Consider the following 27715-nt stretch of genomic DNA (forward strand, 5'->3'; position numbering starts at 1 on the left):
TTATTTTCTGGTGACGATTCGGTTGCGCTGACGATTGCTGCGTCTTACCAGAGCGGTGTTGTTGCGACTCACGATAGCTTCGCGATGCTGGCGGCGCAAGTGCATGCAACACAGGTTGAAGAACTCGATTATTTACATGGTCATATACATAGCTGCCGCTGTCGTGACGTACCGCCGGTCGTGATGGCTTCACTCGGCAACGCCTCGTAGCACAGGAACCAAGTCATTCCACAACGCCACTCCAACGTGTTAATCGCTGCGCCGGACATTTGACGTTTAATAATAGCACTCTTCAGCATAACTCAGCAGCATATTGTCTGCAGCCTTTCAAAATATTAGTGCTGCGCAGAGCCGGAACTTTGCCAGAGGCTGAATCAATGTCGACAGGCCTGATCGTGCCACGCCATCACCAAGCGGGAATGAGACTTTATTCAGCTCTGCTGTACGGATAATGCAATTTATTTCACATAAATCCTTCGCGCGACTGATTCCTCTTTAGTCTTTAGCTGCATCGCTGCCCACGCGGCCTTTTAGGTAGTGGGCCTTCCCCGCCGCAGCCTTATAAGATCTGTTTCCCGGACTTGAACTTACTTCCCTCTTACACACCATTCAGAATGGCGCTCATTAGTTCAATCAAAGCTGTGCTTCTAGCTGGCTTGTTACGCTCCGTCGATGCCGGCAGCCAGCAACAGCTGTACGCTCATGCCGGCTCCCAAAACCCCTTCAATGACGAGCTGGCCGACTTTGTAGGCAATGTCATGGACCGCTGGAAGATTGCCGGCATGTCCGTCGCCGTTGTGAATGGCGACGATGTGTACTCGGAGGTAATTGTGACCGCCTTGCCATGATTCCTTCTAACTCGCCCAGGGATACGGGTACGCCACCCTGCCGGACATTCAGGCCACGCCAGACACCCTTTACTTTGCCGGCTCGACATCCAAGGCCTTTACGGCCGCGGCCGTTGCCCAAATGATTGACAGCAAGAATTTCTCTGTTCTTGATGATGGATGGAGGACCAGCATTTCTTCCATCATCCGTGAGGACTTTGTCATGTATGAGGACTGGTCGACGGAGCACCTCACACTCGAAGATGCGGCCAGCCATCGCACCGGCATGCCCCGCCACGACACAGCGTTGTTCACCCACCACGACGACGGCAGCCCCGTGACAACCGCCCAGCAGGTGCAGAACTTGCGACACTTGAAGCACAGCGCCCCGCCGCGAACCACCTGGCAGTACTGCAACTACATGTACACCGTCCTCGGCTATGTCGCCGAAGTTCTCACCGGCAAATGGCTGGGCGATGTGCTGCGCGAGACAATCTGGGAGCCGCTTGGAATGACGGCCACGTTTGGCGACACGAAAGACGCCGTGGCCGCGCCGGAGCATCTGGCCGCTGGCTACTACTGGGATGCCGAAGCCAAGAAATTCGTAGAAGCGCGTCTGGATAGCACTAGAGAATCAGGCGGTGCCGGACTCGTCATATCTACCGTCTCTGATTACACAAAGTGGGCGCGCTGCCTGCTCGACCAAACACCGCCGTTTTCCAAGGCTGCACACACCGACATTCGAAAGCCGCGGATGCTCACGGACGACCTCGAGGGCGGGAAGATGGGGGACGGCGACTTGACGTACGGATTGGGGTGGATGAAGAAGACATACCACGGCGAAGTGGTGTGGAAGCATGGCGGCACGGAGTTGCTGTACAGCACCCAGCTTTACCTGATTCCACGTCTTCGCTATGCGGTTACAGCCATGGCCAACTCGGGTCTCGCCAACTCTGCCGAGGATGAGGTCGTCTGGCGGCTGATTGAGGACAAGTTGGGCGTGCCGCAGGAGCACCGCTACAACCTCACTCACAGGTAAGTTGATCAGATTGCGGATGAACCGAGCTGACGTGGGTAGCCTTGACGAATACGAGGAGGCGCAGAAGAAGGGGCTGGCAGAGGTAGAGTCGGTCTTTTACCCGAACCTCCCAGACAAGAGACTTCCGTCTTCCCTCACCAACGAGCAGATTGTCGGTCACTACTACGACCCAGGATATGGGACGCTGCGCATTGTCGAGGCAGATATTGATGGCAAGACACAACTGGTGGCGAACCGTACTGAACCCATTTTCGCGCACGAGCTGCGCTTCAAGCACGTGTCTGGTAACTATTGGCTGGCAGATGCGTACGTCACAGACACACATAGCATCGTTGGCTCCTATGCTGCCGAGTTTGAGGTTGGTGTGGACGGCGAGGCTTCGGGTTTGGCGGTGCAAATGACGCCCAAGGGTCAGATTGGCGAGCCCAATGTGTCGTTCAAGCGGGTGTAGAACTTTCCACAATGCATTGAATTCGAGACGGACTTTTACTTTGTGTCGTGTTGCCAGCCCATGTTTGCCTGTCTTGCCTTCCAGATGGCGCAGCTTGCCAGCCGTACCAGCTCCATGATGAAGCCACTCAGCGTCTGCATTTGCTGTGTTTCAACATGGAAAAGGGAACTGGCCGGGATATTTTGAAAGACGCCAGCCGACTGCTTCATTGTGTCCAAGTCTGCCTGCGCGCTGTCGCCGAGCGGGTGCACGAGAATGTCGACGAACAGAGCCATGGCGGCCACCGGTGAATACCACTGAATGTGCCTTTTCCAGTTAGCTCGTGAACGCCATAATGTCAAGCCACATACCGGAAAGCTTGTTCTCCGAGTGAGCTGAGAGTAGATTTGAGAAACATCAACGTCGACCGACCTGCTTCCAAGGAGAGGTCGACGCTCGAATGCACGACGCTGTGTAAATCCTCTGGCAGCTCTTTGTTGCTTGCACCGCATCTCCGAACCATGGTGTGGATAGATATGAGAGTGCAGTGGTAGTCTAGCTGTAACTGAATGAGCTGTCGGTCCATGCCCCCCGCCGAGTCGGGCGTGCTCAGCCTGGGACGTATCGACATGGGAACAGACAGCCTCCATTGCTCGAGTTCGTCATCCAGCTGCCGGATATACTGCAGAATCTCGCCGTCCGAGAGTTTTGCCGCCTTCTGTGAGTAGAGAAGACGACACGTTCTCTCTTTGACGAGACTCAACCGCAGCTCGGGGTAGTCGGACTCTGTGATGAAAGCTAAGTCGCAATAATCTTCGGTCAATCGAGGTGGTTGGCCGGATCGCAGGGCAATATCTTTATCCAGGGTATAGCAGAGGCCGAAAATGACCTCGAGATGTCGGCGCTTGCGGACCATGCCTAGGTCCTTGGAATCTGGCGAAAGGGTATTTCTCAAATCACAGGCCATCTGACAGGCAGCCGCATGCAGTAATCCATCTTGCATGTTGAAATAAAGGCGACGATATACCTGGTTCTGTTAGAGCTGCTTTGTAAATGGGCCGTCAGCTTACCAGCAAGAGTATTGCTTGAAGTGCTTCCAAACTGGGTTCCCAGCCCATTCTCTCAAGCAGCGATCGGCATTGAACAACAGCTTCAGCTTCGTATGTCTGGGCTTTTGTAGAAGGCGAATCGCTCCAGGTATGAAGAGCCCAGACACATGCCTGAGCGGGCAAAGACTTTGGGAGACTGTACGCCTCTTCGACGGTTGCGTATATGAGCGTGTGGTCCAACACTGGATGAACACTGTGCTTGAAAAATGCATCGATTATTGCATTTGTTGCTTGTTTGTCGGGCAGTGTCCTGGCGGGACCACGATTTTCTTGCGAGCTGGCGGTATGCACTTTGACCCCGTCAAACGCCACATACTCTTTCAAAGGCGCTGTTTGCCCAGTTTTCGATTCAATCCATTGCTGACCCTTTTTCGACAATAATTGCATGCCCCTAAAGTACCAGCTTCGCCCAAGTTGCAGCGAGCTGGGCACGCCACTCTCGCTTTCAGAGACCTCTTGCGCAGAAAAATCCGTCTGCGATGCAACAGACTCTTCTGTTCGAGTTGCGTCACTTTCCGGCGATGCTAATTGACCCTCGGCATTCCTGCGAGCCAGCTCCGCCTCGAGCTGCTCGACCCGGCGACTCAAGACACAAACTGCATCAGGCGTGGTTCTACGCATGTCAGCTGCGTCGGCACAACACGGAAAGTCCTCTTACGCATGTTTTCTCTTCTGCGGCGGTCTGGTAAATGTGCACGGGATTTCCTGATTGCTGCACCAGTCACACGGGACGCCAGGGCTGGGGATCGAACATTGGATCTTGCTCATGTCAGCCGCCACGCGACAAGTTAGCCCGATCACGAAATGAAGCTCACCTTTCGCTTAAAACATATATCGCACGCCTTCCTGGGAGGCATCGCGAGCAATCATGCGCGTGCATGCAAGCGTGTGAATGATGAGGACCTTGAGGGTGGAGGCAACGGAGTACGGCGTTCCGATTAGCTAAGCAGATCTGGCCAAGTCAAGGCCGTGAGTCGCAACGATCACAATTGCATTGCCTGTCAAGTTACATAATCGGGATGAATTGAACATGATAATCCCGTATTTGTCTTTCAATGGACGTAGCACTCCACAATTGAAATGGGTATAATATAGGTGCAGCCCAGCCTTGTAAATGGTCGTACTCTGCTCAGTACCATTCTTCACAATCTCAATCGCAGTCTTTATATTCTCAAAAGTAAAATAAAAAAACTTCACCCTTGAAATGCTCGACGCAAAGTGGTCTCGTCTAATTGCCACCCAGCGCCTCTATCGGTCTTCGCAGACCGTTACCGTCGTCGGGCAGCAGGCTTACATCTTTGGAGGCGAACTGGTGCCGCGACAGCCCATCGACAATAAGCTTGATGTGGTCGAAATTTCCAATGAGTCTGGTAAGAGCCCAAGTTCCAAAGAAAATGATGAGAGCCATCGAGGAAGCTACTAAACCTCACATGCCACAGCTTCTGCGCAGACGATTGCTCCGACCGAAGCTCCCGTCCCCCGAGTCGGCAGCGCCAGCACCGCCCTTCTGGGCAAGATATGGATGTTTTCTGGACGCGGCGGTCTCGACATGGCGCCTCTAGAGGAACATGGATCGTTTTGGTGCTATGATCCCAAGGTGTCGAACTGGACGCTCATCAAGCCCGCTGCGGCGCCCTACCCAGCTGGAAGAAGTTATCACTGTTTGACGTCAGATGGCGCCAATACGATATTCATGCATGCTGGATGCCCAGAGTCCGGCCGTTTGTCCGACTTTTGGTCTTTTGACGTCAAGACCAAGTCCTGGTCTGAGCTGCCCTCTGCGCCCGGCCCAGCCAGAGGCGGTGCGTCCATTGCCTACACTCAGGGCAAGGTGTATCGCATCAACGGATTTGACGGCAAGATGGAATTGGGCGGAGTTATTGACGTTTTCGACACCGTCTCGCAGTCGTGGACCACAGTTGCGTACGCGGCAGATGGTGTCCAGGGGCCGGAGGCACGGAGCGTCGCCACCTTGCAGCCGCTTACCGTCCGCGGCAAGGCGTACTTGATCACCATGTTTGGCGAGCGAGATCCCAGCGCTCTTGGACACGCTGGCGCGGGCAAAATGTTGTCTGATGCCTGGGCTTGGGATGTTGAGCAGTCAAAGTGGCACAAGCTGCAAACGGATGGCGCTCCTGAGCCCCGCGGGTGGTTTGACGCCGATGTCGCCAATGACGAAGTCGGCGGCACTATTATTTTGCACGGCGGCATTAACGAAGAAAATAAGAGATTGGGAGATGTATGGAGATTAAGCTTCTAAGCCTTGCTATAGATCAGTCACTAATCCTTAGCCAATTTATTCCTAATCTATAGTTGACGCTAGAGTACAGTTACGAAATTGGCTCGTTCACGCTGCGCAAAGAGTACAGTCACGAAATCGGCTCGTTCATGCTGCATGCAATATTGAATTGAAGAATCGATTCATTTGCTTCTCAATAGTTTCTAGCTGCTATTATGGCCGCTAATACTGCCGCAATAGTTTGCTAGAAAATTGGGTCGTTTATGCCGCTCACGCACACAGCTGTCTCGTTCATGCTGCATCAAGTTTTACACCTGCTGCGCCTTTTTCACTAGAGATGGGGTCTGTAGAAGCGAAACCAGGCAGATGCGGATGCGGTGTTCGAATGACTGGCGGTGACTGTGACAATGCTACCCACGGTGTTGAGAACATTCTGGGAGGCGGTCTCGTCTATCCCATCGGCTCCGTCTTCGCCAAAAGCAGCAGCGTGGTCAATTTCCTCTGCAATCATAGCCGTGGGGAGCTGTACACTAATGCTGGTGACGCCCGCGGTGCCTGGAGTCAGACTACGGACCACTTCGGCGTCTACATTGCCGGCACCTGGCAGATTGACGATGATCTTACTGGCGGATACATGCGCAGCGGCCAGGGCTTTTGCGCTCACGACCGTGACGCCGCTGCTGCTAGCTGCTGAACCAAGGTCAACAATAGTTATTTATACTCTACTTACCCGTACAGCAACAGCAGAGGTGGTTTAGGTGGCGTCATATGGCTATTTCGTGCCTCGCCGTCGATAAAGCGGGCTATCTTCAAACACGGTATATCTAGTCAGCCTTCAAGTACTAGCTTTTCATTTTAATTTTAAATGAAACGATCACTGGTGAGGTATTTTTGCGTTCAGCTTCCTTATATGGCAGCGTGCAGAGTTGTAATGAAGTTGAGCCTTGACTCCTGTGGGAAAATGTGCAGCTGCAGGCAAGCATCGGTACGACGACAAACCCGGGTTTGAAAGACTACGATTTCGCAACGTCCTTGTTAAGCTTCCAACGTTGCTGCGGATTAGATTAATCTCAAGTCAATCCGTAGTTATCTGGTCAATCTGTAGTTAATCTCGTCAATTTGTAGTTAATCTGGGCCATCTGCAGTCAATCTGCAAGGCAATCTGCGAGCGGACGGAACTTGGAAAAAACTTGCGAATGCGAATTCACATTCTCATAATGGCCATTCACTTTAGGCCATTTGAACCATCGTCGGCTGTGCTCCTGCATAAATTGAATCTGTAACTAGTGCTGAGACTGTGGGGCAGCATGCCGATTTTGCCTCCAACACCACGACACGGTGAACATGGCCATCGCGCATCGGATTGAAGCCGCCGGAAGCAATGATCATGGAAAAGTTTTTTTTACGCCGTCGACGAGCTGGAGGTGCAAGCCCGCCTTGCGACCCCTGCCGTTCCTGGCGAGTTCAGCCCTCGTGCACCGATTTGACCTACACTAACCGGCACGACAGTCTGCATTGTGAAGCTGCAGCAGTTGATGGAAGTCACGACGGCGTCGATACTGGGAAATATGTGGCCGCAGCAGGCAGACCATACCCTCAAGGCTCTCTGTCGGTTCGCGTTTGCTCCCGGCAAACCCAATGACCTTCACTTGCTGTCTCTGAACTGCCTGGAGAAGATGGCGAAGCTCTCTTCTGTGATTCGAATATCCTTTTCGGAGCATGGCCATGCTGAGAACTTGATTAGCTTACTGGCGGCAGGATTGACACGCCCCTTACTTCCACCGCTGACCATTCTAGAGGGCCGACGTCCGAACAAACGAGCTGCACATACATGCCGCAGTCGAGATATTGACACACTTGTCGACAGACTACATGGCCGATCTACGGTTATCCTTTTGCAGCGGTGAATTGGTAGAGGTGGTCGACATGTACGCGCGCACATCCAACAACTGGCCACGACTAATGCCGATAGATGCTATATCAATGCATGCTCGAGCCAAGCCTTCCCGATGGTCCGGGCGAAGCGGCATTTGGTCTACGTCTGGCTATTACGGACCGCTTCATGAACGAGGCTGGACGGTACAAGGACTCTTTTTACGCCACTTTTGTCCTGTTTCTGAAGAAGCGCAGCGGCCGCGGTGATTTGAAGGGGCCCCGAGGCCTGCTGGTGTAGTGCATGCTGCGGTGGCTGCTGCACACGTACCATCACACCGACAACGAGTTGGATATTTGGCCGCTGGTGGATCTTGAGGGGCTTCACGCCGCGCTGAAGACGGTGGTGTCGCCGCACGCCTCGCAGCAAGCGCAGCGCACATATCTAGTGCCGCTGACCGAGGTGTTTGTGCTGGCGCGGCAGGGACCGGTGCCGTTGAAGAATCAGCTGCGTTCGATGCTGTTTTGGAACGGGGGCGAGTCGAGCGACTCGGGCGCAGGCGCGGAATCTGTGCCGCAGGCGTTGCGGCGGCTTTCGAGGGGAGCGTCGGCGGAGTTGCCGCGACCGCTACGTGACTTGGACGCAGTTTTGGCCTAAGCTGTGACTGTGCTGGTAATCTTGCTCAATGGTATTTGGCAAAGGAACTAGCATCAGTTTAGAAGTGTAAGATTTAGTCGAAGCAGGCCTTTCCATTCATACGGGTTGGAACCGACGTCACGACCCAACATGTTGCACAGCTTCACAAGATATAACAATCTGGCGAGGACATCAGCTGAATCGGCCGAACTCCCGTTACGACGCCTTTTCTTGTCAAGTTTCTCCGACCCTTTTGCTGTTGACTTTCTTCTCGGGAGCCCGCGACCAGGCCGAGGTACATCTACCCTGTACCAAAGTTGATGCGATTGCAGATGGAGGTACAAGGGCGGAGACATCTTTCGTGCCGTGTATGCTGGTTATGCTTTCAAGGTTGCATGACTGGATTGAGTCAACAGGAAACCACTGATCGAGGGTGAAGCTGCTCGAGCAACATGGTTGACGCTTTCCCCCAGCAAGGAGCAGTCGTTGACAAGATGCTCAGCCAGTCGACCACATCAACCACACAGACCTCACCGAATCAAGAACAAGGCAAACACCCTGCTCATCACATCCACCCCGGTACAAATCCCGCAGAGTCCGACAGCTCACCTGCTCCTCACGACGCATCTCATCGCAGTGTCTCGCAGCTAGCGTCGCATTGCCCCGCCTATTCTCGATTCCCCGCAACCGGCCAGCCGTCCGTCCAGCCTGTCCAGTCGCAGGTACAAGGTACCGCCATACAAATCTGGTGCAGCGCCAGGTACTCGCACCGTCCCGATCTGCATTTCCCGCACCGTCCATCGCCCCCGCGCCGCCCCCCAGCGCACAGTCTGTACTCCAATGTTCCCCGCCTGTTTGAGGTCCGTACACTGTGCGCCGTGACTTGTCCAGACGTTGGTTTACCAGTAACTGCCAGCCACGGTCGTGTTAACGTTTTTCAGGAACTGCCGCATACCGGTAAATGTACGGCGCATCCAACGTTTACGGTTGACCTCGGCGGTACTTGCTCCCGGCCTGCCTCGTTTCCTGGTCCCAGCAGCTCCAAGGTTTCCTTGCTGTTTTCGTCGCCTCATTAATACCTCTCTCATCCTTCATCACTCGATCGACCACTGCCACCTGCATCATCGCTGCCGTCGCCTCGACATCCTCGACGCTGCCAGAACATCGACATTGTCTACAGCGTGGCTATCCGCTGCGCGATCCCACATTCCCGCCTTCTTACGTCATCATCAACACTCACCTCGAACAGGTACGTCCAACTTGCGCTGAGTGGCATCTTGTCGCGCGGGTTGACCCGTCAATTGGCTGCTTGAGCTATTGTTGCACGCGGCTGGTCCACTGTACACAAGTCACGGCACTAACACCAACACAGCACACCCGCAATGTCCTCGACGCTTGATCATGTCGCCTTTATGGCGCCACGTCCTGCGGTCGAGCGGCCCAATCCGCCGCCGACCACACACTCATCGGCGGGTGCGGCTCAAGCTCCCATGACGACTCTCCCACCGCTTGGCTCTGCTCTCAGCAAGCCGCCGGCTGAGCCGCCCCTTTACTCTGCTCCTCGCGCCGAGCCTCCCGCTCCGGAGCCGGCCAATAGAGAGCTACCCAAGCCAGTCATTTCCGAGCACAAGCCAGTCATCTCTGAGCCCATGCCGGCCATCTCTGAGCCCACGCCGGCCATCTCTGAGCCCAAGCCAGCCGGTCTCGTCGGCGCATCGCTGCCACCCATTTCCAATCTGGATGCGCCGCCTCAGCCGCCCAAGGAGCCAGCCGCAGCCCCTATCGTGAATGCGCCGGGCCTCGGTAAGCCTGTAGAGGCAGTTGAGCCAGCGGCAGAAGCGACTTCAGCACCAGGCCTGTCTGCGCCGGCTTTCCCGAAACCCGTCGAGATCAAGTCTGTGCCCCAGACGCCCATCAATGATCGCACGCCTGCTGGTGGTACGCCTCGACCTGAGCTCGACATTTCGCAGGAGCCAGTCCAAACGCCAGAGTCCAAGCCCACGGCTTCTGTGCCCGACGCCAAACCTGCGGCTTCTGCGACTTCTGCACCCGAGTCCAAGCCAGAGTCGTCTTTGAACGGGGCAAAGGAGCCGGCGCCCACTCCTGCTCCCGCGCCAGCTCTCGGCCAAAAGCGCAAGTTTGAGGACGAGGCAGAGTCCAAGCTGGAGCAGGCTGAGAAAAAGCCCAAGGTTGAAGAGCCGAAGCCGGCCTCGAACGGTGCTACTGAAGTGCCTACGGCTGCACCTGCGGCCACCGAGGCTGCGGCCGATGCGCCAGCTCCCGCGGCCCCGGCACCCAAGAAGGCCGGCCGACCTAAGAAGAAGAAGACGCTGGCGCCTGTTGGCCAAACGAAGCGCAAGACGCGCAGCCAGGGGCCTGTCGAGGGCGCACTTTAGCGTAGACGGAAATGGGGTGGACTTGGTAGGCTGGCTTGTATGCAGCTATGAATTGAATGACTGGTGGACTGGACGGCGAACGGATTACTTGACTTAGGGTGCGACGGAACATGTTTATACGATACTGGATTTGAACAGAATTCTGAAACTGAATTGACAGATTAATTACAGAAGAATTACAGATTAAGTGTGAATGATTGACATGTAATTGACAGATAATTGACAGATGATTGACATACAATTGACAGATGATTGACATACAATTGACAGATGATTGACATACAATTGACAGATAATTGACAGAGTTGGTTGACTGAATCATAGACTGAGTCTGCTTGCCATGGCCAAATCGGGTCGGCGTTGCCTCTAAAGCATAGCCTCAACCACAAACGCGACAACTACAACGCTCTCGCCTTCAACCCGGCTATCTGGACATGTTCAACTATTTCCATGTTTTCAGAGCCCGAGCAGGACACTGGAGGGAGGGAAAAAGTGGAACAGGCCCATCAAGGCGCTAGCGAGAAGGGCAAGAATCGGCGCGCCAGGATTTGGACGGGAGGGCCTGATGACGTTGATGAGTCTAGACCGGTCTCGTGCTGAAAGGAAAGTTGGCAGCTGGCGATTACGCGTTGGCAGGATTAAGAGTCTGCGATGATGCCGGCAGACTCTCCCACGAGGAGACACTGGACGCGACAACTCTACACTTGATTTTATCGAAAATACTGCGAAAATGTGAAATGCCTAGCCAACGGCTGCGCACGCGGACAGTGACAGCACTGCTACTAGCTCCGATGGCTTGCAGATGCGGCCAAGCCGGAGGATTGGTCTAGGTGCCACTAGCTGCAACTGTGAGAGCAGTTTTTCTCTCACAAGGTCGCCAGGCCAAGGCGAACCATGCAGTGGCAAAGTGATGCCGGGAGCTGCAAAGCAAGGCTCGCTTGCATCACGCTTGCATGGTTATGGCTTAATGGCTTGCATGGCTGTCTTGTCCCTGCTTTGTTCCCTGCGCGTATCCACAGACAATCGAGAATGTTCCGTGGCGGGTGGCAGAAAAGGTGCAAACAAAGTCGCGGTCACCAGCTAGCACATGTTGAGCGAAGTTGTGGATTGCAAGCTAGAGTTGACGTTGAAGAGATTTTGCACGCGTCGAGTGTTGTCTGTCTTGGTGATCGGATCGTTGTCGAAGCAGTTGAGACGGTGGTGTCTCAGGTCCACCAGGGTAGCGGGCATGGCTCCACTGCGTCGTAAGCCAGGTTGAGAGGAATGAAGCTGCATCAACAGGAACATGTACGGAGTACTGAGAATATTGATAAATGTGCGACTGAATGGCCGTGCCCGTGATGAATGTCTCGGCAGGCCATTGACAGCAGGAGATGCCAGCGAGTGCAGGCGCTGAAGACTCGTGTTGCAGCGGTGGAGCGCTAAAGACCGCTGAAGGCTGCGACCCACTGGTGTGAAGCTGGTGGGTGGACGTTCTGCCGACATTGGCGGGAACAAGCTGTTTTCCAGCTGTTTATTCCAAGGGAAAAAAAAAAAAAAAGAACAAGGACTTTGAAATGGAGACTATAAATAAAGCGCCCCATCGCAACTGTTGATATGCTGCGCAACCGTTGATATGCGCAAACCTGTGCTATCCGGTCCGGCGGGTCGTGACAAAAATAGAACTGGCCCGCTAGTGCCGGACGCAGGCCAATCAGCAGCCGTGCCTGCCTCGAGCGTCTCAACGTCGAGGCCTCAGCCACCATTTCCAGGCACCATGCGATAGGCCAGGTGAGCGACTGCAGCCACCGAATCTGGAGGGTGTGAAGAATAAAAGAAGAAAAGAAAATAAGATGAATGCAAGGGAATAGAAGATGGATCCACGAGCTGGCAGCAAAATCTGGCAAAACTTCAACGCACTTGGCATGCCATTCCTCGCTGATCGATGTGGCCCACTGGCTTCCCTGCACCTCGTACCGCCCAACGCTAGTCAAGCTCGCGCTGATACGCTGGCGCTGGCAGAAAAAAGTCCCTGACGGCAAACCACCAAGCCGTCTCCTCTTCTTTGTCCTTTCCGCCTCCGTCTCTTTGTGTATCCGTGGCCTTTTGTCCTTGTCATTCTTCATCCTCTTTGTACATTTTTATTCTCCCTGTGCCGGATTTCTTCTTCTCTTCCTAGTCCCGGCCAGGACACCGCTCGCTTGCACCATTTCGACAGTCGCTTCGACGGCCGCTCCGACAGTCGCTTTCGACAAATCTGTCTCTCGCTTTCGACTTTTGGACATTTTTCTCCTCGACCGCCGCCATTGACGATTAAGCGGAATCACTGTATTAATAACCAGCATACCTAATCAAGCGCTGCGGCCACTGTTTGACACACGCCCAGCCACTCACCGAGGGGTACACCGACTGTCATACTCTGCTCTTACCACACCTTTAATACATCTGCATCATCTGCATACATCTGCATATAGAACCGCCACCATGGCTTTTGCCTCGAGGGCTCTCGCCTCCATGGCTTTCACGGCCTTTATACCCTTGGTTTCTGCCTCCGCTTCACCCTCGGCCAGAGACGCGAAACCAAACTCAAACTCCGACAACCCTCTCCTCGACCTCTTCAAAGACCCCTTTGCCTCTACCGTCGCCACCTCCTCTCTCTACTCGGCCATTGGCATCTCCATCGGCTTCACCGTCTTTCTCGCCGTCTGCTTCTCCCTCCTCCGCCCTCACAACCAGGCCGTCTACGCCCCCAAGGTCAAGCACGCCGACGAAAAGCACGCCCCCCCGGCCATAGGAAAGTCGCTCTTTGCCTGGGTGCCGCCCGTCCTGCACACCAATGAAGACATTCTCATGCAGACCGTCGGCATGGACGCCACCATCTTTATCCGCTTCATGCGCATGTGCCGCAACATGTTTCTCGTCTTGAGTGTGGTTGGTGTCGGCATCTTGATACCTGTTCACATCACAAACGCTGCCGTGCAGGACAAGACCAAGCTCGGCTGGCTCGTCAACATTTCGCCCCTCAACGTCTTTGGACGCGCCCAGTGGGTGCAGGTCGTCGCCGCCTATCTTTTCGACGTCATTGTCGCCGGCTTCCTCTGGTGGAACTACCGCAAGATTCACCAGCTCCGCCGCAGGTACTTTGAGACGGACGAGTTCCAGTCGGCGTTGGCTTCGAGGACGCTGATGCTGTACGACTTGCCCCGCGCATGCGCCTCCGACGAAGGCATCGCCCGCATTATCGATGAGGTCGCGCCCAGCTCGTCCTTTGCCAGGACTGCCATTGCCCGCAACGTCAAGGAGCTGCCCGAGCTCATCGAGCAGCACGACCACAACGTTCGCAAGCTCGAAGAGGTTCTCGCCAAGTACCTCAAAAACCCCGCCCAGCTCCCGCCGAACCGCCCGACCTGCAAGCCCTCCAAAAAAGACCACGCCTACAGCTCCTACCCCAGAGGCCAGAAGCTGGACGCCATCGACTACTACACCAAGCGCATCCGCGATCTCGAAACCGAAATCAAGCAGGTCCGCGCCGCCGTCGACAGGCGCAGCACCATGCCCTACGGATTCGCCAGCTACAGCGACATTGCCGAAGCGCACAGCATTGCTTATTCGTTCCGCAAGAAGAAGCCCCAGGGCACCACCGTCACTCTCGCTCCACGCCCCAACGACGTCATCTGGCGCAACATGCCGCTTTCCGCTGCTGTCCGCAGCCGTAGACGGTGGATGAACAGCTTCTGGATCGCGGTCCTCACAATTCTCTGGATCGGACCCAACGCCATGATTGCCATGCTCTTTGTCAACCTGAGCAACCTCGGTCGTCTGTGGCCCGCCTTCAAAACCTCGCTCGAGGCCAACCCCAAGTTCTGGGGTCTCGTCCAAGGTATCCTGGCGCCCACCCTGACCTCGCTCGTCTACCTCGTCCTGCCCATGATCTTTCGCCGTCTCTCCACCAAGGGTGGCGACCAGACCAAGACTGGCCGAGAGCGACACGTCATTGGCAAAATGTATGCCTTTTTTGTCATCAACAACCTCGTCGTCTTTTCCTTTTTCTCGACCGTGTTTACCTTTGTCTTCAACATTATCCACGAGGCCAGTTCTGGCCAATCCGGCTGGGATGCCATCAAGGAAGCAAACAAGGACAATGGCAGCAGTATCGTCGACGGCCTCTTTCAAGCCCTGTGCTCCAACGGCGTTTTCTGGGTCACCTACATGCTCCAGCGTCAGCTCGGCGCCGCCACGGACCTCGCGCAGCTCTGGTCCCTGACGAGGGCTTTTTTCCTAAAAAAGTTTTCCAGCCCGACGCCCAGAGAACTCATCGAGCTCACCGCGCCGCCGCCTTTTGAATACGCCAGCTACTACACCTACTTTTTGTTTTACGCCACCACCAGCCTCTGCTTTGCCGGCATCATGCCGCTCGTCCTGCCCGCCGCCGCCATGTACTTTACCATCGACCACTACCTGAAGAAATATCTTATCCTCTACCGCTTCATCACCAAGACCGAGTCTGGCGGCCTGTACTGGCGTGTCGTCTTTAACCGCTTCATCTTTGCCACCATGCTGGCCAACCTCGTCGTTCTGCTCACGACATGGGTCCGCGGCGAAGGCAACCACATTCAGTTCTTCGCCGTCATTCCTCTCCCGTTTTTGATGTTTGGATTTAAAATTTGGTGCGCCAACACGTACGACAACAAGATTCGCTTTTACAGTCTGCTCAACATTCGCAAAAACCCCGAGGCCGCGCGCGCCCAGGCCGACCGTCTACGAAGCGAAAAGCTGGCCAGCCGATTCGGCCATCCTGCTCTGTACAAGAAGCTCATCACGCCCATGGTGCATCAAAAGGCCCAGAATCTGCTGCCGTCTGTCTACTCGGGCAGACTGACCGACGGCAGAGACGCCGAGACGGCCGATCTCATGAGTGTTAGCGGCTACTCTGACATGTATGCCCTCGACAGCATGAAGGCGGGCAAGGCGGGCAAGACTGCCGGTGTGCCGGGCTTTGAGTTTGTGTCGGAGAACCACATGGACTTTGAATACTTTAAAAACAGGGCCGAGTTTTTGGACGAGCACGGCGGTGCCGACTTTTACGGTGTCGAGAGTGATAGGGCCACGACGCGAGCCGGCACGCCGGTATCTTTTGACCGTCCTGGAAGCGCTACTGGCTTCAACACCCCTCGACGCGTTGGCACCGGCATGTCGGACATGAGCTACAACTCGTACCGCCCGCAGATGGACGGCGCCCACTCTCGCCAAGCCTCGGGCAATGAACTGGACCGCATGCGCAGTCCGCTGGGCGATCTGGACAACTCGAGCTCGACGGGTCTGGTGCAGGCCCAGCCCATGGGTGGCTACTCGGAGGTACCTGACGGCAGAGGCAGCCCTGTGCCGTTTTACGACTCGGGCCGAGCCAGTCCTGCGCCAGGCCGGACAATCACCGGCCACCGCGGTTACCAGCCGCTGGACGGCAGATCAAGCCCGGCGCCCGGCTTTGATGGCCGCATGAGTCCGGCGCCGCGGTCCCGGTCACAGTCGCCCGGTCCAGCCGCCGGGCCTATGGGTGCAGCGCTTCGAGGGGGACAAATGGCACAGATGAATCCGCCTCGACAGATGACACAGAGCCCGATGAACACGGCTCGACAAATGAGTCCTGCTCCTCGACAGATGAGCCCAGCACCTCACCAACCTGCTCGACAGATGAGCCCGGCACCCCACCAACCTGCCCGAAATATGAGCCCAGCGCCCCTTCAATTGCCTGTCCGACAGATGAGTCCCGCCCCTGGACGGCAGTCTCCCGGCCCTGCCGCCGGTCTAGCCACGCGCAAGCCCGTCGGTCAGCCCGAGTACGCGCAGCCACACGGCCCGACCTACCAGCAACCGCACAGCTACGGACAGGACCACGACGACTTTCAAGGACTGCCAGGACAGCCGGGCTTCTACGGAGCGTCGCAAGGACAGGATCATAGAGGAAACCCGTCCAACCGCCCGAACCAGGGGTGGTGAGCACGTATATAGACCGCTGTATAGCGATAATTGATGAGTTATGTGACATACGTGTACCATGGATTGACAGTCGTGCTAAATCGGCTATTGTTTTACTAGTCATACATTACACATCATAGTTCACGTTACTGGGACATAGGTAGACATTGTAAATTTCTCTAACAAAGAGTTTGCCTAAAACCTGTACACACACAGGTAGACCTAGCCACCCACGGCTTTGCTGTCACTGGCGCCTCGTCGAAAGGCGATATATTCAATTATAAGGCACCGACCGTTATGCAAGTTACTATCCGGTATGGTGTAGTGGCTAACATCGCTCGCTCTCAACAAAGAACCGAGCAGCCCAGGGTTCGATTCCCTGTACCGGAGTTTCTTTTTTACTCTCAGTCTATTTTTGCTATTTCTTTTTTGTCTATGTTGTGTTTGTTTTAACTATCCCTGTTGTTTCAGCTATTTCTCATGTTTCTCTTTATTCCTCATATCTTGTATCGATCATGATCGTTCCACCAACGGTGTTGAGACTGGACATCTTTGCAATCCACGAGTTGCAAACAGCACAACTCGAGACCGAGCCACCACCGACCACAAGCAACCTGGCCATCGGCCTTTTGAAGGGATTCTGAGATCTCGGTATGATGCATCGCATTCAGCTTTTGAGAATTATTCTGCAGTTCTGCTGTCTTTATCGCCAGCTCAACGGCCAAGTAACTAGCGCCCGCTCCACCGGAAACATCTTCAGCGCGGCCTGCAACCTCTCAATTACGCAATCCTCCAGAAAAACGAATAAGTTCTTGCCATTCGAGAGAAACTCGATTTATTCACATCAAGAGCCGCATATATTATCCCGACCTGGCCGGTGGGCTGTCCAATCCTCACCGCAATCAGGAAACCCCATACAGACATTTCCGCGCGCCCTAGCCCGCGACGCCACATCAGACCAACATGGCACCCACACTATCACAACCTCAATCAAACGACATTAAAGACGCAAACTTCGCAACTACAGAGTCACTTGACCCTTCGTAGCCTGGGCTCCTCAAACACCGCCATGTCTTCCGACGAACCTCCAACGCTCCGCCGGCTCGGCCCCATGTAATCACTCTCCTTCACTTACCACCAACCTCATCTGACTGCTTCCCAGGGAACTATACTCCTCTTCACGCCACAACCTCGGCATCTACCTCGCCGTCACCGTTTCTGCGCGGTACTCACCCCTCCCCTCCTCACGGCTTCTCCCCGCGCTCGCCTCCGTCGTCCGCGCGCATCCCATGTTGCGCGTCGGCATCACCGGCGAGGCCACCAATTCCGCGCACTTCACGCACCTCCGCCGCATCAACCTCCACGACCACGTCGTCAACCTCTCGGTACAGTGCGCGTCAGAAGCGGCTCTGAACCACGAGGTCGCGAGGATTCAGGCCCAGGAACATAATGTTCGCTGGGAGGACACTGCTACGAAAGGCCCGTGGAGGGTGACAGTAATACGCGACGACGGGAGGGATTGCGCAGATGTGATTTTTGCATTTCATCATTCGCTGCTGGATGGGACGAGTGGGCGCAAGTTCCATGAGTATCTGCTTGCGGCGCTGGAGACGGCGACTGACGACGGGAAGTACATCCTCGAGTTCCCAGATCCGCCACCGCTGCCACCGCCGCAGGAGGAAGCAGTGCCGTTTACCCTCGGGCCGCTGTACATTGCCTCGACCCTCTGGAGTGAATTCGCACCCGCGCTCCTCAAGCCGGCGCCTCAGGCTGTATGGGCTGGCCAGCAGGTCTCCTTTGCAATGCCGTACATCACGCGCATCCGGCCCGTCGACATCCCCCCTGAACAAACCAAATCCCTCCTCGCCGCGTGTCGGCAGCACAAGACCACGCTCACAGGTCTCCTCCATGCGCTCGCCTTTGCCTACTTCACCTCGATCCTACCAGACGACATCCCCGGCTTCAACTGCGCCACACCGATAGGTCTGCGCAACCACGCCCGCGACGACATTGATACCCTGCGCGTGCTCATCTGCTCCATGAACCACGCCTTCTCCGGCGCCTCCATCACCGCCATGCGCGCGGCGCTCACCTCCGATACGTTGACAGCCACCATCTGGACCACCGCGCGGCGCATCCGCGAAGAAATCGCCGCCCGCAGCGCCAACATCACGCACAACAACATCATGGCCCTGATGCGGCACGTCAGCGACTGGACGCGCTTCCACACGAGTCGCGACAAGCAGCCGCGGTCCAACTCGTGGGAGTGCAGCAACGTCGGTGCGCTGGCGGCGCAGGACACATCTGTAAAAGTGAGCAGGGTGCTGTTCTCGAATGGTGCCATGGTGACCGGCGCGGCGGTCGGCATGAATGTGGCGTCGGCGCCGGACGGACACCTGACGATTGGGCTGTCGTGGCAGGAGGGCATCGTGGAGGATGGCATGGTGGAGGGTCTGGGGAGGGCGTTGGAGGGAATGATTGGGGGGTTTTGCAAGACCAACACGTGGACTATAGAGGCACACTGTCAAACTGACGCTTAATATAACGTCACAATGGAGACAACAGCCGTATTAGACGCCGAGCTCGACGTCTACTTCAGCGGGTACAAATTCGTCAATGGCAGCCGCAACGTTGACTGGAGAGCGGGCTACCGCAGTACAGGCAAGGGGGAGGGGCTCGCAGCTTTCATGGTTTGCAAATCTATTCCATCATTGAAACTCCGAATGCTTTTCATCGGCGCTGTCATGTCCACGGGAGCCATCGGCGACGAAGTGGTAGACGCCGCCCGACCTGGAGGAGACCAACGACAGGCGCCGCGCCCGTGGCTAGTACGAAGCACCAAAGAGTGCACGTTCAACTACAGATGGCACGTTCGGTGCAGCCTTTATCGCAAGAAATACACAGACAGATGGTGCGTTGAATGAAGCTAGTTTGACTATATTTATGTCTTTGGAAGACGTTTGCAAATGCTCATGTTGTGTCCCGCCCAGTGAAGAGACTGTCGCGCTTCTGCAGAAGCTTGGTTTTCCAGGTCTAGTATTCCATTGCCGTTCCTGATCACACGCCGCCGGTCACGGTTCAGCTGCTCCAAGGCCAAATATGAGCCGGAATATTAAACTCATAATAGTTTGCAAGTTCCACAAGTGCCTCTTCCGCCGAAGGTCGCACCCCCGGCTCCGGCTCAAGCATCCTCTTCACGGTCGAACTGATCCGGCTGTGTTCGCGCAGATACTGAATCCTCGCGTAGCAAAAGTGCGACTCTCTTGGAAAGGCAAAGTCTTGGTACCTGCCTCTGTAGTCGCTGGCCCGCATCCTGGCGCGCCACTTTCTCTCGCCGACGTAGTAGCAGTCGCGACACACGACGCCGAGAAACTCCAGGATGGCGATGCCAAAGCCGTACATGTCGGACGCCGAGGTGGCCTTGCCCTTGCGATCGGCGAGCTCCGGCGGCGTGTAAATTCGGTCGCCGTAGTGGCCCTCGGCGTCATCGTCTAGTGTAGCCACCCCGAAATCGGATAGGGCAAATTCCAGCCCTGCCGGTGTCCTCGCGAACAGGATATTCGCAAGCTTTACATCCCTATGAACGAGGTCCTTTCTGTGGAGGTGGTCAAGGGCACCGAGGCAGTCGATCAAGAATCTGGGGAAATGCCTAGAATTCTCCGTGGATACCCTTTTGTCGCAGCGATGTTTCCTGACTAGACTGGTCGCGTTCCCGTGGTAAAGCGTCATGAAGACTTCGACGGGGCGCTCATTCGACCATCCTTGCGAATGGATTACTTTGATAATGTTTGGCTGGCTTGATTAGCGAGAACATATTTGATGACTGCAGCACTTACATGGTGTAGTACGGCAAGACTCTCCACTTCCAACTTGAACTGCACCGCGGCAGCGACAAGCTTGTTCCATTCCTCATTGACCTTGACCATGTTGATGGACTTGACTGCGTACTCTCTGCCGTCGCGAATGTCCACTGCATGATGGACAAAGCTTGACCAGCCCTCGCCGATGAGTCTGTACTTGTGCGTCTCCTTGACGACCAGTTTGGAGATTGGCTCGTCGTCAATCACTGGCGTGAGTTGCGTCTTTGGCTCGACTATCCCGCGGCCACTGATGGGAAAAGACGGCCCCTGAGCGTCCAAACTTGCCGCACGCCAAGCGTACTGCCTGGAGAGCGCCTCCCGGGTGGTTCTCACGTTGTCCCAGTGCAGGCCTACTTCCCAGCGAAACTTGAACAGCTCCCCACTGCTGAAGGAGATCATAAACGTCAAGTCGGCGCACATGGGCAAGACGCAGTTGTCACCCGGCCACCGGATGACGTACTGCGACACCACTTGGTCGGCATCATTGCAGGCTGACAAAATCGTGGGGGGCGTGTCAGGAATATCACACAGCATAAGGTCTCCGACCGGCGTCATGACAAAATAACACTGAGTTCTACCATGGTTAGCTCGGGTCAGCTCGGCCTCGGCGTTCATCTCCAAAACATACCCTAGCACCCCGTATGGCCTCAGCAAAACATCGTCGCTGCTAGGTACATTACCCAGAGCTGCGATGGCACGGGGAAAGTTTGGCGAGACTTGGTCGGTGCGGAACGTCAGCTTCCTGGCTCGACCGCGACACAAACGACGGACGGTATCACCCGCAGGTCGGTTCGCGGGCTTCAGCGAAAACAAGCAAAAGCTATCGGCGTTGTCTGAATCCATCTTCCGTCGACTGTTAGATTTGGGATGCAATTAAACGCTGGGGAACTTACCGCTCTTTATATCCAGTCCTGTCATCGTGCGACGTTGGACTGGAATCAGCGTTGAAGTGTTGTGATTGTAAGTCTTGTCTGCCCTCACTGCTGGTCAGGCGAGCCGCCCGTGCACTACACGACGCACCCATGATATGCTAACGTTATTTACAATACAACGCGTGAATCAGATACATCGTAGTACACCTGGAACACAATTTGATCGTCATGCAGCCGCTCGTGTCACGAGCCAACCGGGCATAGTCGCGGCCAAGACAACCTCTGCTGCACGTCGGACTATCCAATGACAATGCAAGAGTTTAGTCCTACTTGGAAATCTTTGTGCCAAAATACGATTTAATTGCCTACGCGCGTGACTAGCAACGACGGAGAGTCGGCGAAGCGACAGCGCCTCCGCGCGCCGCGCAATGCCGAGTATGGAAGCCAATCGGCAGCGGTAACGCAAACGGCAGCGGCGGTACAATCCAATCAGTCTCGTCCCCGTATCCCTGCGGCAGAAGCGCCGTCCATTGAGACTGAACCGCGGCCTCTGCAACGAATGCGGCGACGCCCGATTAGCTCAACCCTCCTAGCACGGCTGAGCCTCGAGCAGCAAACGACGTAACGGTTGACCTCACCTCCTACGACTTGGACGATGGGGCAATGGCGCCTGGGTCTAGAAATCGTGCCGTAGATTTCTTGAACAGCTGGGCCACCAAGTCCATTCAACCGGCGCGGGAGCTCCAGAAACGCCTTGTCGACGAGCAAAAGGACCAGTCTCATCCAGCCCTACAATACACACGCGGTCTCGAGTGGTCAGAGGACGATGAGGCGCAGGCTGAAGCTCTGTGGCAAGCCGAAGCAGAGCAGTGGAAGATGGGCGACTTGCAAGCCTACCTGAAGCTGTGGAAGGTCTGCATACAATTCGCAGACTGCACTCCCTGGGACATTGTCGGCGAGAGGGCACGGCTGCGCTTCGTCTCTAGCAGCAGCCTTCGTGTCGAAACTTACCGCATGTGGTCCAAGGACTTTTGCCTCGCGCTGCTTGAGATTATCACACACATAATCTGGCCGAGGCAAACGATGGCGCACACGGAATGAGCATTGTCGCCGCGATCCAGTACGCTGTGATTCTGGGCACCAACGACCGGCGGCCGTGGGATCCGGCCCCAAACAGTAGCGATATACTTTATAAGATGATGCGCAGGTGCACGGAAGACACCCCCATGCGGCAGAGGCACGAGATGATCCGAAAGCACTGCGCAGAAAGACAAATTCATCTTTCTGTCATGTCGTCTATTTTCTCAGCACAAGAAGCAGAGATAACAACTCCTCAAAGCAGGTTCAAAGCTTCCCCGTATGGACTCTATGTTGTATCGACAAGGGACTTGCTGGCTCTTTCCAATGCGTTAAACAAAGATGCATGCGCCCCGCATTGGAACTCTTGGGTACCTCTCGACTGATGTACAGCTTGCTGCAGCTATAGAGGCCCGTCCTGGCCGAACCTTTCCCACGGCCAGCAATCTCCTGGGCCCGCGCGAGGCAGCCATGCGGGAAGAGATGCGGCGCAGCATTGAACGCCACCGTCAGCTGCCTGGGCCCCGACATGCCAGCAGCGAGAGCGAAGATGACGATCGTGACGAAAGCTACGAAGGCCTTGAAACTCTCGGGACTGGCGACAGCGAATTCGATCGCGTCTTCAACCAAATCGAACGTGGCCAGAGGCGGCTCCGGCAGCTTTTTCAGCTCAAGGAGAATGTACGTCAGCCAAGTAGGCCACGTCGCGACGTCACTTTGACTCCAGGTCTCGAGACACCCCTCGGAGCTGATGATCACGACGGCTTTGGTGACTTTGACGGCTCTGGTGACTTTGACGGCTCTGGTGACTTTGACGGCTCTGGTGACTTTGACGGCTCTGGTGGTTACTGCGGTCCGTCCGATGACGGAGAATCTCCCGGTCGGCTGCCATCGTACGAGCCTGCCGCTTCTGTATCCGACACGGCCGGATCAGTGACTGGCAGACCCGGGGTCGAAGAGCCCACGGTCAGCATTCCCGCGGTCGACAGCCCCGGGATCGAAGAGCCCGCGGTCAAAATTCCAGCGGTCAGCATTCCCGTGGTCGACAGCCCCGTCGTGGAACAGTCCGCGGTCGGCGTTCCCGTGGTCGAAAACCCCGTGGTCGAACAGCCTGCGGTGAGCAATCCCGTGGCCGATGAGTCCGTGGTGCGCGGCCATGTAGTATCATCGGCACCAGCCAGCTCGGCATCTGGCTTGTAAGGTCATATCAAATGCCTCAGTGGGATGTTCCTCGGACTCAAACACGTTCCCATTGGGCACCTGGAGGTTGGCTGTTGCAACGTTGTCATGCCAAAACGGGGGGAGTTTGGGTCCGGCACAACTACATAGAATAATTAATAACCAATGACAAGAACAAGACATTTGCTCCATCAATCTTCAACATCTCAGTCCAATCACACGAACCTAAAAGACTAGTTGCATAATATCCAAACCAGCCGACGCAATGCAACTTGGTACAAAGTTTTGACTGTGATTTTCTTCATTTCCGCCGTCGTGATGTTCTCGGCCGTAGTCGTGTCCCCTGAACAATCCCTCGCGAGAAAATAACGCATGTCAGAGGCGTCCGTTCGAGTAGCAAAGTCGTGAGTCTTGTGCTTGGTAGTCACGGCAAGCACAGCAGAGAACGCCCCGGTCGGGCTTCTCAGTCACTGCCACGTTGTAAAGGAAGACAATCAACAGCCTATCTTGCAATTACTCGTTCCTGCCCTGGTTGTTGGGTCAGTCTGGTTGGGAAAGCTACATCATTGTGGCTCGGGACCGACTTACTACCCGGGCTGACTGGGAGGTGTTCTGCCGTTGTTGACTGCACAAATAAACTAAGAAGCTCGCCGCAGAGAGGTAGACACGACCGCGGCTACATGCGATCATACTCGTACGATTAACCACATAAAGTTAACCACATAAAGTTAACCACATAAAATTAACCTCATAAAATTAACCACATAAAATTGACGAAATAAAATTAACCACATAAAGTTAACCACATAAAAGTAACCACATAAAAACAACCACATAAAATAATATATAGATATCTAAATATAGAGAATGAGAGATATTGAAGAGCATTATAGAGCGATACTACAGTCCGCTTGATATAGCGCTGCACTTGACGCCGTGGTTTCATAGCTGGTAGAAATGGTAGAATCAGCGGCTCTGTGGGTTTGATCGCATCGTTGGGCAGTGTCTCCAAATTGCTCTGCTCCCAGATCTCAGTCATTATCTCAGCATTTTGACAAGCACATTTTGCGTAACCAGGCCGGAATTCGGCATGTCAAGTAACCACATGAAAGTAACCACATGAAAATAGCCGCATGAAAAGCCACACAGAGTACCGCATGGAAATAGCCACACGGTGGGCTACGGGATCCAAGTCATACCGACAGCCCGACTCTAACAATAGCACTTGCTTCATTCAGTGAGCTTCAGATCCGCCATTGCTCAACAGCGTTTTGTGTCTCCAGTGCAGATTGTCTCACCTACAAGCCCGCTTATAAATTTGACAAGGCGTCGGGTTGAACTGTAGGGCCGAGCACCGTGCGCCAGCTAGTAGATGGTCGCAAGAGAAGCCAGCTGAGCTTGTTGTCGACTGGCTGCTGAGTCAGCGGGAATAACTACGAAGAGAATTAAAGAAATGGCTAATGCAGGGCTGTGTTTTTGTGCAATTCCGCAAATGAGGCATTTCTAGCGAATTCCAGACTGGGCAATCAACTTGTTCGTAGACCTACTGAGTGGTAGGTAAAGATGTTGCTTCTTGCGTTACTAAGCGGGCTGGATGATGGCGGTCGCTTGCCATTATAAACGCGAAACACTCAAGATCGTCGGTGAGGCCATTTGGAGCCATAGCTGGTCCATCGAGTTCCGCCGGGCTTCGCATGAATGCAGATTCCCGGCGGCGACGTCAGCTTGAGTGAAGCTGCCTATAAATCCCACAGTCTGCACCTTGTTTGCTCTAGAGTCTTGAATTAGCAAGACAATTTCAGCATTCATACAAACACGATATTAGCCCCGGTTGCCAAGCCTTTTGCCATTTTCAAAGATGAATTCCAACTCATCGACTTTCGAGAGTAAAACCGATGTGTAAGTATTTCACTCGGTCAAAGAGAAGCAAACTAAAACACCACGCTAGACTCATCATTGGTGCCGGGCCTGCAGGGCTTATGGCTGCTTGGTGGATGGCCCGTTGTGGCATTGCCGCACGCATTGTCGACAAGCGTGGCGTTAAAGTGATCAACGGACACGCTGACGGCCTGAGGCCAAGAACCGAAGAACTCTTTGACAGTATGGGCAGCGGCCTTATGGAAAAAGTAAACGAAGAAGGCTACATCTTTGAAAACTTAAAGACATGGGTGGGTACTGAACTTGTTTCCTGGTGCCTTGCGAGCAACTGGCACTGACACGACACTACAGATTCAAGACCAGGACAAGAAAATCAGCAGAGCTTCTGTGGAAAAGCTGATGGACGACCATGTCGGTGATTTGCCTTCTCCGTTTTTGAACATTACCATTTCCCAAGGACGCATCGAGCGTTTTCTACTCGACGCCATTCATGAGCTTTCCGAGGGGAGGCTGCATGTCGAGCGCGGAGTCGTCGCCGAGTCTCTGGCTTATGATCCTTTGCTCGAACCGGACCACGGTGCCTATCCAATTACGATAAACCTGCGCACTCTCCCGGACAGCGAAGCCAATCCGAAGCCGGCAGATGGCGCATTTGGCGGACGTGATGTTTTGGCAACAGCCAACTTGCCACCTGACGAATCGCAAAACGGACAGGCATTTAATCGCACGCCAGACGTAGTCGAGACCGTCAAGGCCCGCTACCTGATCGGCAGTGATGGTGCTCATAGCTGGCTCAGGGAACAACTCGGTTACAGAACCGAGGGCTCTCAGACTGATTCAATTTGGTTCGTCAATAATGCCCCGGGACTTGATGAACAGGATACTAACCCGACTAGGGGGGTCATGGACATTGTCCCAATGACCAACTTTCCCGACATCTATTATCCTTGCCTCGTCAAAGGCGAGCTAGGCACACTGATGGTGGTTCCGCGCGAGCGCAACCTGACACGAATCTACGTTCCTTTTCCTAATGACCACGCGAGCGAGCGATTCGACCGCTCATCAATCACTCTGCAGCGAATTTCAGACAAGGCAAAAAAGTTCTTTGAGCCTTACGAGTTTGACTTCACAGTGTGCGAGTGGTGGAGCGTGTACCAGGTCAGCCAGCGAGTCGCGGAGCGCTGCGGCCATCCGGGCAACCGCATGTTTCTCGCCGGTGATGCCGTGCACATGCATTCCCCCAAGGTCGGACTAGGTATGAACACGAGCATGCAGGACGGCTTCAATCTCGGCTGGAAAATTGCACTTGCAGCGTCCGGGGCTGTCCGCGCCGAAAGCGCGCTCCTTGATACGTACCAAGCCGAGCGCCTCCCCGTCGGGCAGAAGCTGGTCCGGTTTGACCATTCGCTATTCAGCAGCAGCGGCGGTCTGGATCCCGCCGAGTTTCGAAGGCGCCACACCGAGTTCAAGGAATTTGCGCAGGGCCGCAGACTGGAGTACCCGCAAAGCATCCTGATTGACAAGCATGCGAGCACGCAGAGTGTTGCAGCAGGCCTGCCGGTGGGCGAGTCTTTCAAGCATGCAAAGATTTTGGGCCACGCAAATTCGCAGCTGGCGTGGACGACAAAGGTGTTCAAGAGCGACGGACGGTTCAGGATTGTGCTCATGGCTGGGGATGTGAGTGTCCCAGGTCAAATGCAGAGAGTCGAGCAGTTTTGCGCACGTCTCGAGGCTGAAAAGCTGGGCGACAACGGAAAGGCCACTTCGTTGCTCCACACGCGCTACCAGTATCCTTTCAAGACGTCTTCGAATGCTGCAGAGCTCAGTCGGAGCACGGCGCAGCACCCGCACATCACCTATCGGCACGAGCGAGCGCCAATGTCTTGTGTCTCTCTTGTGGCCATTCATACTGCGATTGATGCTCACGACACCCTGCCGCTGCTCGCCTTTCCCAGCGCCTTGCGAGGGCCATTCGATCCCAACTACCACGGCTGGGACGCCTCGCGCCTGTTCGTCGATGCGCCCATCCATTACGACCGCTACTGCGACGGATTGGCGTACAGTAGATGGGGTGTTGACCGTTTGAGAGGAGCGGTGGTCGTGGTCAGGCCTGACATGCACGTGGGATGGGTTGGTGAGTTGGAAGATGACGGACTTGAGAGATATTTCGCCAACTTGTTCAAATAAGAGTTCGTTCATCTATAGAATGCATCTGTCTACCCTTGTCGGTAGAATCATTACCGTCAAGTGTGTCAGCTACGACTGTTCGAGTCTAGAGTGTAGATAAGCTGCTGTTCGTGATAGACAGAGTCTGATTCGTTATTAAATTTGAGCGGCAATTTAAT

General features: G+C 54.9%; 14 protein-coding genes across 15 annotated transcripts; 11 read left to right on the plus strand and 3 right to left on the minus strand.

Moving 5' to 3' along the window:
* Positions 1–672: 672 nt before the first annotated feature.
* Positions 673–2317, plus strand: LMH87_001155 (uncharacterized protein; the record flags this gene model as incomplete). Its single annotated transcript, XM_056199186.1, has 4 exons — positions 673–694; positions 751–824; positions 868–1862; positions 1906–2317. The coding sequence occupies 4 exons, from the start codon at positions 673–675 to the stop codon at positions 2315–2317; spliced, it is 1503 nt and encodes a 500-aa protein (XP_056056058.1).
* A 35-nt stretch (positions 2318–2352) lies between these two features.
* Positions 2353–4262, minus strand: LMH87_001156 (uncharacterized protein; the record flags this gene model as incomplete). The annotated part of the gene is made up of 5 exons (XM_056199187.1): positions 2353–2623; positions 2668–3323; positions 3367–4018; positions 4064–4164; positions 4221–4262. The coding sequence occupies 5 exons, from the start codon at positions 4260–4262 to the stop codon at positions 2353–2355; spliced, it is 1722 nt and encodes a 573-aa protein (XP_056056059.1).
* Positions 4263–4485: 223 nt separating this feature from the next.
* Positions 4486–5665, plus strand: LMH87_001157 (uncharacterized protein; the record flags this gene model as incomplete). The annotated part of the gene is made up of 4 exons (XM_056199189.1): positions 4486–4489; positions 4566–4582; positions 4649–4775; positions 4845–5665. The coding sequence occupies 4 exons, from the start codon at positions 4486–4488 to the stop codon at positions 5663–5665; spliced, it is 969 nt and encodes a 322-aa protein (XP_056056060.1).
* A 310-nt stretch (positions 5666–5975) lies between these two features.
* On the minus strand, positions 5976–6412 carry LMH87_001158 (uncharacterized protein; the record flags this gene model as incomplete). The annotated part of the gene is made up of 2 exons (XM_056199190.1): positions 5976–6327; positions 6375–6412. 2 exons carry the CDS (start codon positions 6410–6412, stop codon positions 5976–5978), a joined length of 390 nt encoding a protein of 129 aa, XP_056056061.1.
* Positions 6413–6861: 449 nt separating this feature from the next.
* On the plus strand, positions 6862–7710 carry LMH87_001159 (uncharacterized protein; the record flags this gene model as incomplete). The annotated part of the gene is made up of 5 exons (XM_056199191.1): positions 6862–6923; positions 7041–7102; positions 7154–7338; positions 7442–7572; positions 7617–7710. The coding sequence occupies 5 exons, from the start codon at positions 6862–6864 to the stop codon at positions 7708–7710; spliced, it is 534 nt and encodes a 177-aa protein (XP_056056062.1).
* Positions 7711–7820: 110 nt separating this feature from the next.
* LMH87_001160 (uncharacterized protein) lies at positions 7821–8174 on the plus strand (the record flags this gene model as incomplete). Its single annotated transcript, XM_056199192.1, has 1 exon — positions 7821–8174. One exon carries the CDS (start codon positions 7821–7823, stop codon positions 8172–8174), a length of 354 nt encoding a protein of 117 aa, XP_056056063.1.
* Positions 8175–8647: 473 nt separating this feature from the next.
* On the plus strand, positions 8648–9229 carry LMH87_001161 (uncharacterized protein; the record flags this gene model as incomplete). The annotated part of the gene is made up of 2 exons (XM_056199193.1): positions 8648–9013; positions 9095–9229. The coding sequence occupies 2 exons, from the start codon at positions 8648–8650 to the stop codon at positions 9227–9229; spliced, it is 501 nt and encodes a 166-aa protein (XP_056056064.1).
* A 306-nt stretch (positions 9230–9535) lies between these two features.
* Positions 9536–10549, plus strand: LMH87_001162 (uncharacterized protein; the record flags this gene model as incomplete). Its single annotated transcript, XM_056199194.1, has 1 exon — positions 9536–10549. One exon carries the CDS (start codon positions 9536–9538, stop codon positions 10547–10549), a length of 1014 nt encoding a protein of 337 aa, XP_056056065.1.
* Positions 10550–13012: 2463 nt separating this feature from the next.
* LMH87_001163 (uncharacterized protein) lies at positions 13013–16525 on the plus strand (the record flags this gene model as incomplete). 2 transcript variants are annotated; one of them, XM_056199195.1, is made up of 2 exons in its annotated part: positions 13013–13665; positions 13755–13776. In XM_056199195.1, 2 exons carry the CDS (start codon positions 13013–13015, stop codon positions 13774–13776), a joined length of 675 nt encoding a protein of 224 aa, XP_056056066.1. The 2 variants fall into 2 exon arrangements, with proteins under 2 accessions (XP_056056066.1, XP_056056067.1); XM_056199196.1 differs by having other exon boundaries at positions 13013–16525.
* A 1048-nt stretch (positions 16526–17573) lies between these two features.
* On the plus strand, positions 17574–19561 carry LMH87_001164 (uncharacterized protein; the record flags this gene model as incomplete). The annotated part of the gene is made up of 4 exons (XM_056199197.1): positions 17574–17617; positions 17667–18955; positions 19070–19415; positions 19495–19561. The coding sequence occupies 4 exons, from the start codon at positions 17574–17576 to the stop codon at positions 19559–19561; spliced, it is 1746 nt and encodes a 581-aa protein (XP_056056068.1).
* Positions 19562–19582: 21 nt separating this feature from the next.
* Positions 19583–21207, minus strand: LMH87_001165 (uncharacterized protein; the record flags this gene model as incomplete). Its single annotated transcript, XM_056199198.1, has 3 exons — positions 19583–20296; positions 20341–20938; positions 20993–21207. 3 exons carry the CDS (start codon positions 21205–21207, stop codon positions 19583–19585), a joined length of 1527 nt encoding a protein of 508 aa, XP_056056069.1.
* A 692-nt stretch (positions 21208–21899) lies between these two features.
* Positions 21900–22337, plus strand: LMH87_001166 (uncharacterized protein; the record flags this gene model as incomplete). The annotated part of the gene is made up of 1 exon (XM_056199199.1): positions 21900–22337. One exon carries the CDS (start codon positions 21900–21902, stop codon positions 22335–22337), a length of 438 nt encoding a protein of 145 aa, XP_056056070.1.
* A 318-nt stretch (positions 22338–22655) lies between these two features.
* Positions 22656–23513, plus strand: LMH87_001167 (uncharacterized protein; the record flags this gene model as incomplete). Its single annotated transcript, XM_056199201.1, has 1 exon — positions 22656–23513. One exon carries the CDS (start codon positions 22656–22658, stop codon positions 23511–23513), a length of 858 nt encoding a protein of 285 aa, XP_056056071.1.
* Positions 23514–25350: 1837 nt separating this feature from the next.
* Positions 25351–27557, plus strand: LMH87_001168 (uncharacterized protein; the record flags this gene model as incomplete). Its single annotated transcript, XM_056199202.1, has 4 exons — positions 25351–25391; positions 25441–25660; positions 25722–26215; positions 26267–27557. 4 exons carry the CDS (start codon positions 25351–25353, stop codon positions 27555–27557), a joined length of 2046 nt encoding a protein of 681 aa, XP_056056072.1.
* Between the last annotated feature and the right edge of the window lie 158 nt (positions 27558–27715).

The sequence above is a fragment of the Akanthomyces muscarius genome, chromosome 6 (assembly GCF_028009165.1).
Source record: "Akanthomyces muscarius strain Ve6 chromosome 6, whole genome shotgun sequence".
Taxonomy (NCBI): Eukaryota; Fungi; Ascomycota; class Sordariomycetes; order Hypocreales; family Cordycipitaceae; genus Akanthomyces; species Akanthomyces muscarius.